The sequence below is a fragment of the Puntigrus tetrazona genome, chromosome 1 (assembly GCF_018831695.1).
Source record: "Puntigrus tetrazona isolate hp1 chromosome 1, ASM1883169v1, whole genome shotgun sequence".
Taxonomy (NCBI): Eukaryota; Metazoa; Chordata; class Actinopteri; order Cypriniformes; family Cyprinidae; genus Puntigrus; species Puntigrus tetrazona.
In genome coordinates this window covers 21,682,705-21,691,762 of record NC_056699.1, presented here as the reverse complement: position 1 = coordinate 21,691,762, position 9,058 = coordinate 21,682,705, and the positions used below count along the sequence as shown (strand labels likewise).

The following is a 9,058-nucleotide window of genomic DNA, read 5'->3' as shown; positions in this document are numbered from 1 at the left end:
CACAGAAATGACACCCAATCGGTGGAATGGCCAAAATGTTAAATTGCACATGTACATCCAATTGAAGATATTGTTAGAAATCTGTATGAATTATTTCTGTAAAACACAAATGAAATTTCAAAAGTTGTATCACTATATTCACAAAAACACTGAGCCTTATCTTATGTATATCTTATTTTGTATTAACTACAAAACAAAGTAAGCAACACTATTATTTTTAGCTGTAATATCGACAGCAGCAGGTTAGTATATACTCTTTTTTTTTTTTTTTTTTTTTTTTTTTTTTTTTTGCTGTTTTCGGTTTGGGCTAGCCTATGATTTACAGTATATTGTATTTTGGACTATGACTTTTATTTTGAAAAATAGTAACCGTGTATTATGTTCGTCGTCAGATTTTGAAATATATGCGGAAGTGTCTGTGCTGCTGATTACAAAGTTAGAGTGCTGACGCGTTCATAAGGTAACGTCATAAAATACTATTTATGCATGCCTTGTTATAGTTAATTTGATTATTGTATAGCTTACAGTTAGTACAGAAAGAATGCTAAATGCAGACGCTTTGATTAGACACTGACAAGCTAAATCCCATTCATTCTGTCGTTCGTTCGTTCGCTCGCTCGTTCTCTCATTCATTTCATTTTTTTTGTTCAATAAATCAGTGCTTTATCCGATTTGCATGCGTCTTGCACATAGACAGGTGTAACATTTATAATCCGGGTTTAGGGTGCATATGTTGCCGTAAATGCATTACTGTATCTGTCAGAAATATACAAGTAGTTTATGAACTTCTGCTGCAATCGGTGTGCTAGCTGTAGTCAAAACCTCTTGACTTGTGATGATTTGCAGGTGGATTTGAATGATCGTCGTCTCTAGACCAGCTTGATCAAAAGTAAGATGGGTAGGCGGAGGAAGAGGGTTGCAACAGGTGATGGGGTACCTAGCCCAAAAAAGGAGGAAAAAACACCAGCTCCCCCACGCAAGGAGAAAAAAAAGAAAACGGACATTGGGAAGGTGTTCATCAATATATCCATCGGTTTGTGTATCTTCAGTCTTATCTGGTTCTTCTATGCCCTTTATATGCGCTCATCCTTGGCCAAGCGGGTTGTGACCTTGCACCCTTCTACACGGGTCTTGGATGCTAATAGCTCAAGTCCTGCTGTGTCTCCTGAAAGATATTGGGGTACCTATCGGCCCCAGGTTTACTTCGGGATGAAAACAAGAAGTCCTAGATCTGTTGTGACAGGTGGGGTAAATCCGATACACACTTTATGCACCATTTCTATTTGCTTGTATTGTTGATGATTTAAGGTTATTACAAGCCTGCTTTTTTTCTGTTGGTTTTAATTAGGCTTAATGTGGATGCGCCAGTTTGCTGAAATGGATTTAAATCTTAGGCACACTTGCGAGCAAGGGGACCATTTGCTGGGATACGGATGGCTAATGCATGACGGAGCCTCTTTTGGAGTCCAGGAGGTCCATGACCGTGATTTCACCCTGACGACAGAGTTTGTGAAACGTATGGGTGGAAATCATGGTGGAGACTGGACTTGGAGGATTACTGCAAAACAACATGTAAATACAGAGTACTGCTCTTAACAGTTTGTGTTTAATAGCCAGCGCTGATTTATTATTTAAATTTTATTACAAATAACAGGAGTAGAATAGCACAAATATATTAGCTCATTCACGTAGCCAGGGGATGTCAGGGTTATCACAGTCCTGGAAAACCTGGAAGTATCGGTGAATTTTGAATATAAGGTGTTTAAGAAAGGGAAAATAAATAAATAAGATATCAGAAGTTACCATTTAGAATTAAGGATTATCTAAGTATCGAAATTGTTTCATCACATCAAGTCTGTCTTTTTTTTTCTAATTGTCAGAGCACTGCTTCCTCGGCTCCTGTGATCTCGTTGATGTTCTACGCTGCAACAGATGTTCAAGGTTCCTTGCTGGCCCATGTAGAAGAGAAAAACCGCTTGAGCTCTGTGACTGGAACCTCTGAGGAGCTTGGCACCTTCAAGATTACGTTTGGCAAGCCCACTGCAGGGGAAGGTGCTAGTGGAAAATATGCCAGGTATTTAACATTTTCTGTGCACAACAAGCTTTTGTAGCAAGTACTATTGTTAACAATAGTAATTGAGATAAATGTAGGTTTTTAGCAGTAGCTTACTGAAAAGGAATAAATAATATAACGGTAACAGAAAATTAAAGCAACATTTATTATAGTATTTTATTAATACTATAGCAAAATAAGGTCAACTATTTTAGTTTTAAAAATTATTGTATCGTAATATACAGAAACTCTTACTATTAGTGTGATTCTCAGATGAGAAAAAAACAATTATTTTTTGTGATAATTAACAAGTTGCTTTTTCTTTTTTTTTTTTTTTTTACTGTTTTTCTTTTCAGATATAATTACTTGCAAACTAAGAGCCCTGGTCTTGATAAGCTAACCGATATAGTGAAGAACAGCCTAAATCACAAGTTTACTTTTAGTCCCTCCAAAGGTGAAAAAAGACCGTATTTTGCTGTGGATTCTTATAAAGTCACAAACCACCAGAACCAACAGAAAGATCCCAAGATGGAGAGTGATTTTGTGGTGCATCAAGTGACTGTACAAACCCCTTTCCAGATTGAAGTTTTGTTTGAATCCGGGAGCTTCCGTGAACGACCGAATCAGCTTGTGGGCTCGGTTCTCACAGACGAGCTGGAGAAGCGTAAGGTGGCATTCGATGAGAAGTTTGAGAGTTCATTTGGCCTCCAAGCTAAAGGGTTCACATCTTCACAGATCGAATTTGCTAAGGCAGCTTTAAGCAACATGCTTGGTGGCATGGGATATTTCTTCGGACAGTCGGTTGTCCAGTCGGCTTACAACGAGCACCCTGTGCTTTACCCTGAGGGTCCGCTGTTTACAGCAGTACCGTCTCGCTCTTTCTTTCCAAGGGGCTTTCTTTGGGATGAAGGATTTCATCAGCTTCTCATCAGCAAATGGGACACTCGGTTAACACAGGAGGTCATTGCGCACTGGCTCGATCTTATCAATGTAGAGGGCTGGATCCCACGTGAACAAATCTTGGATGATGAAGCACGCAGCAAAGTACCGTCCGAGTTTATAGTGCAGCATAACGAAAATGCTAACCCGCCCACTCTTTTCCTGGCCCTGCAAGAGTTACTGGAACAGCTGGATGCTCAACCAGAGTTGCTGTCCTCTCAAAACATGATTCCTTTCCTGCAAAGGTTGTACCCAAGACTGCAGATTTGGTTTGAGTGGTTTAACACCACACAAGCTGGACCAGTTGCCAACTCCTACCGCTGGCGAGGCCGGGACAAAGACACTAACCTTTTCCTAAATCCCAAGACCTTGACATCTGGCTTGGATGACTACCCACGGGCTTCCCACCCATCTGCTGATGAGAGGCATGTGGACTTGTATTGCTGGATGACCCTAGCCTCTGGCATCATGGCAAATGTGGCACGAATACTTGGGGAACCCCACCAGGTGTACGAAAACACTCATCGTGCTCTCAGCAACAATGATCTCTTAAACAAACTGCATTGGTCTGAGAATCTGCACTCCTTCAGTGATTATGGAAACCATACTCAGGCGGTCTCACTTCAGCAAGAGAAAGTGTTTGTGCCTCCCGGACAACCGCGGCACCAGTTCCCGGCCACACGGTTGGTTCGCTCTGTTCGTAAAGCCCCTAAACTGCAGTACGTAAATGCGTTAGGCTATGTTAGCCTTTTTCCATTCTTGCTAAAAATTTTGACACCAGACTCCCCAAGAATGGAGCATATTTTGCGGGACATTCAAGATCCTGACCGCCTTTGGACAACCTTTGGTCTACGCTCACTCTCACGTTCAGATCCCCTCTACATGAAGCGGAACACAGAACACGATGCTCCCTACTGGCGAGGAGCGATCTGGATCAACATCAACTACCTGGCAGTTAGAGCACTGCATCACTATGGCAGCATAGAAGGGCCATACAAAGAGAAGGCAGCTACCCTATATCAAGAGCTCAGGACTAACCTCATTAATAATGTTTACAAGCAGTATATGGACACTGGATACATCTGGGAACAGTACAATGATAGCACTGGAAGGGGACAGGGAAGCCACCCCTTTACTGGCTGGTCGGCTCTGACTGTACTGATAATGGCTGAAGAGTATTGAAAATCAGTAGCAGGCCAGAATCAGAATGCTAAATCAAGATACTCAACTGGTGCCATATGTTTAAAACAAAAGTGTAATTCATTTTTACGTAATTTAGATAACTGGTGGACTTTTTTATTTGTTCATTTAATATAATAATAATAATAATGGAGAGTCCTGATTAAATATTTCAATTTTACATGCAGTAAAATTGTGGAAATTTAATGTGATTTATATCCTCAGGTTTGAAAAGCTGCAGACTTTTTCTGGATCAGACACAACAATATCATTTGTGTTAACCAGGAGGACACAGTGCACTTATTTTGGTCCATTTGCTGTTTGGCTTCATTTAACAGAATAAATTAAAACTTCTTATAAAATCATTCTTCACTTGAATTCAATCCTATATTTTTATATTCAAATCATACCTTGTTGCATTTTTTTTTTTTGGTGGTGCTTAATTTACTGTTATCATAAATATTTACTCTGTTCTTTTTGTTCTCGGGTTAGAATTCCAATTGCATTGGGCACAGTTTGAAAAAAGATGGATTCCAATGACAGAAAAAGGAATATACTGAATCATTCTTTTTGTTAGTAAGATCTAAACATTTTTAAACGTAAAAAGGGCAAACTGTTACTCTTAAGCATGTGTTTGTCAAGCTTCTAAGTTTAACTGTACTTTCTTTACAATTTTAGTTAAGATGTGTAAAAACTGAAGAAGAAAAAAGAAATGATCGTACAGCAAAAAGTCAAGTTTAAATATGAAAGTTGCATTGTTACCATTTCACAGTATAGGCAAGGTGAGTTTATTTATAAAGCACATTTCATACGGAGTGGTAATAAAATAAAAGGAAATAAAATAATCAAAATAAACAATCAACAATAAAACAAAGAATTAAGATAACTTAAGATTTAAAAATGTATTTAAAATGGGTTTTTTTTTGTTATGTAAAATAGTGCAGTCAGTTCAGATGTAGGACAATGCTCATTCAGTGTATAATGTCTATACATACATGTCTATTGGGTAGACCTCTTAGGTAGATTCAATAAGCTTTAGGTCATACATTTGTGACCACAAGATAAGTGTTTGTGTAGAAACCCACCTAGCATTTCTTGACACATTGTCAAATAAGAACAAGCAACGTGCATATTGTACATCGAGTGTGAGGTTCTTTTACTCTAAAGCTTATACTGAAGAATACATTGTATTTTGACAGTAATGAGAAGTGCCATATTCAACAAAATGGTCTGACCCTTTGCCAGTGTGAGAGCGTTTCTGGCCAGTCTTTTCCAGCAATTTCTTTGTTGCCACTGAAAACATTAACTTTCATTAATCTTTGCTTAAATTGTAAAAGTGTATGGGTTTATATAGTCAAAAATTACCTGTGAAGCATTAGCAAGAATATGGCAGGGTAAAAACCAATCTGTAATTTTTTTTTTTGTTTAACCTGCCATTAATTTGCTGGGAAATTAATATGAAATATATATATATATATATATATATATATATATATATATATATATATATATATATATATATATATATATTTGTTTATTTTAAGAAGGTAAAATGTTGGTAGGTAACTGATCATTGATGATTCATTGAGTCAACAGAAAAACCCTCTTAACTCAGTTTAGTGCTTTAGGTCTAGCTTGAATGAATTTCATTAACTTAAAAACAGTTATTAATTAGAGGAAGTATTTGCATACTTTTGTATTTCTACTTTCATCTGAGTTTTGTAAACTATAAGTAACATTTTAACATGGTTCATAGTATATTAGTGTATTAAATTACTGCTTCTTACCTAAAACGTCTCATCCATAATGTATTCTTATTTGTTATTCGTTAAGTAGGTTTACAAGGCCTGTAAGAGAAAAAGGTAGCTAAGCTTGTAATTGTGATTGCTTAAGTGTGCTGTTGATGATGATGGGAGGGAAAGTTCAAAAGTGTTGACATCCCTCTGTTTACACACTCCTGGTTGCGTCAGCAGTGTTTTGGAGACTTAAGCCTGTTGATGAGTCATGTATTTGAGATGTTTTTTATTTATTTTTTTACTTCAACATCTTTTTAGACAACGCAATAACCATGTGGCAACGTGAGCATGACCAATGATGATGAGAAAAGAGATAAACACACATCTTTCACTATATTTTTTCATTCCCCTTGGGCATGATAGCATGTGTGCCCTCCTAGCTATTGCCATTTGAAATGCATCTCCCAGCCTTTGTAGTTTTTGGTTGTTCGGTGTGACTAAAACACTCAATGCGCAATCCCCCTCCCTCTCCTCAGACGCACGGTAGCTACAATGGGATAATAGCCAAAACAGCATTAGCGAGATCTAACGCACAGGCATAAATAGATGAGTCAGAGTTCCTCCATTTGTGCATTGATGAGATCCTGAGCCTCTGTTTGCATCCATTGGTAAGAGTAGTTGGGGCATATTTACGTGAGTCACTTTCTTTTGCCATGTAATGGGGCGATTATTGCATTACATTCTCAAAGCTTTCTGTTTTATGAAGTGTGAGATTCATATGCTGATTATATCAACTGATGGATAACAATGAAGCTGTTCATTCACACCTCGTTCAGTCAGGCTCTAAAGAATCAATATTATAGCTTGGAGAGTGTAACGACTGTGTACGACTGCTAGGGGGAGCCATTTAGTCACGCTCTTGGTGTCAAACAAATGTATTTTGTGACACTGGCTCTGACAGTGCTGTCTTTCAAACAAGCTACTGTATCGACTTGCCCAATTCCTTTTAATAAACCTGTTTGCATCCATGCTCTCGCTCAATCGTTCCACTTTTATTAGCCGAACAGACTGTGACGTTGTCATCTCAGGCCCTCGGCTGTGTTCTCTTGATTTTGTGTGGAATGTAGTGAGTGTGGCTCACTGTGCCGGTGGGTAAAGTCTTGTTTGTTATCCCTGACAGCGTTCTTTCCATCTGTCATAAGCACTTGTTACCTCAGTGAATCGAGTGGTGATGTAATCGCTGATACAGTGACGTTCAATGGCGAACATCTCCCACCACCACAGGCAGATATGCGTCCCATGGGAGCTTGAGTTGCTGATCAACAAGCGCATGTATGCTAAGCTTTGCCAAGCGTTCACCCTTTAGCATCGCAACCATCAAATCCAATCCACCGTCGCCTTTTCCCCTCTCTGTTCAAACTCTTTCTTTCCCACTACTCCCCCTCCTGTAGCCTTTCATGCTTGCTCACAATCTTCAGTGTAGCCTCCAGACACCACTCGATTCTAGGGCCGATGCCCCAGTGCCACTCACCCCAAAACCCAACCTCCCTCGGCCAGCGCTGGTCTGTGTGGAGATTATGTAAGCCTGCCTCTATAAATAGTGGCGCCCGGGATCTTTTGTCTTTACCTGCTCGCTCTTAGCCCAACAGTTTTATTTCTGGAGAGCTTGTGGAAGCAGTGCCATGCAGAGCGCCTGTTACCATAGTTACTTATGTTAGCGAGGAAAGAGAGAGAGAGAGAGAGACGCCACATTCTTATTTGGTTTCCTCATAGCAGCAGTGCAATCTGTTTGAATAGACTCATTCCTTTTCAGTCTGTAGTTGTCCCTCAGAAAAGGTGATGAATTCTTTTATAGGCTTTTACCGAATCACCTTGATAGGGTCAGTCGTTATGAAAGAATACGCAGTGCTAGCTGCTCACATTACACAGTGGGAAAAAGACCGCCATGCAAGTGCACAATGAGCTTGTTGATTTCTCCAAATGGCTCAGGTGGCAGCTGGGGAGTTGAGGAAAAAGTTATGGGCCTCGTCCCCGTAACAAGCAAGAGTGTTACAACATGGAGTGCCCTGCTGCGTAACAAGAAGGAGCCCTGTCGGCGTGGTGCTAAGCTAATTTATCCTCATTTATCGTGATTAGATAACTCCAGGTAGCTGGAAGAGAGCCAGATTGGCCTGCTGGTATGCTCTGTAGCTGTGGCTCAGAGTAGAGAAGAGGTTGCTGGGAATGTGGGGGTGTCAGTCAGAGCGGGCGGGGAACTGCTGGAACCCTCTGCAGTCACGATCAGGAAGAAAGCCTAAGCTCCGGCCCCTCCCAGCCTGAAAGGCGAGGATGGATGTCCGGGGACAAGGGTGGGCGAGCACAAGGGTGTATTTCTGGAACTGCAAGGGAAACCTGCAGCTCGCTGAGTGGGGTTTCGGTTCTGCAGTCGGGCTTCCCTAACCCCTCTCCCACTCTCCGTAGACGGAGGAGAACGATAAGTCGCCCGGTTCAAAAGATCCTTGCTTTCTGAAAGGGGTTCTGGAACGTTGTCACGCGATTGCAGTGAAAGGGAAAAGAAAGCGAAATAATTTGGCAGCGTGATGCAAGCTTGCATTGAGTCGTGTTTCTGGTCGCAGAATCTCTGATGTTAGCTCTCCCAATCCCTTTTTTCGGTTTCTCATTGTTGCTATGGTTTGAGGAAGATGAGCCTTCATCCGGTGCCGTTGGGGGTTTGTAATATGGGACATACTGCAGAAATGTGATGTGGAGGGCGTATGATGCCTCTGCCTCTTGAAAACCTACCAGACATTCTTGAAAGTACTCCAAAGCCTCTCTTTTCAGAGCATCTTTATGCATTTCAAGCATATAAGCTTGAACCTAAGCTTTTTGCAATAGTAACTGTTATTTTATCGTAATGTTTCACATGAATCTTTGTTGCTCCTTTTTATTGCTCTGTTTTTGTACTGTAAGATGTTGCATTATTTTCCAACTTTCTCTTTGCAGTGCTGCTTCTTCCCTCAGCTCAATCATTGCCTTGGGAATTAGTCAAATTATGTGTGGATACGATTATGCCATTTGATAATGGTGTTGTTGAGCTTTCTACAAAATGCTGCTATGAACAGATGGATCACGAGCATGGAAAAAAAAAAATAAGTGAAGACATAGTAGAGAC

The 9,058-nt window shown here is 40.3% G+C and overlaps 1 protein-coding gene across 1 annotated transcript; it reads left to right on the top strand.

Moving 5' to 3' along the window:
- The first annotated feature begins 389 nt into the window (after nt 1-389).
- Nucleotides 390-4,536, top strand: mogs (mannosyl-oligosaccharide glucosidase). The gene is made up of 5 exons (XM_043235188.1): nt 390-460; nt 847-1,243; nt 1,349-1,572; nt 1,881-2,074; nt 2,410-4,536. The coding sequence occupies exons 2-5, from the start codon at nt 895-897 to the stop codon at nt 4,172-4,174; spliced, it is 2,532 nt and encodes an 843-aa protein (XP_043091123.1). The 5' UTR covers nt 390-460; nt 847-894; the 3' UTR covers nt 4,175-4,536.
- The last annotated feature ends 4,522 nt before the right edge of the window (nt 4,537-9,058 follow it).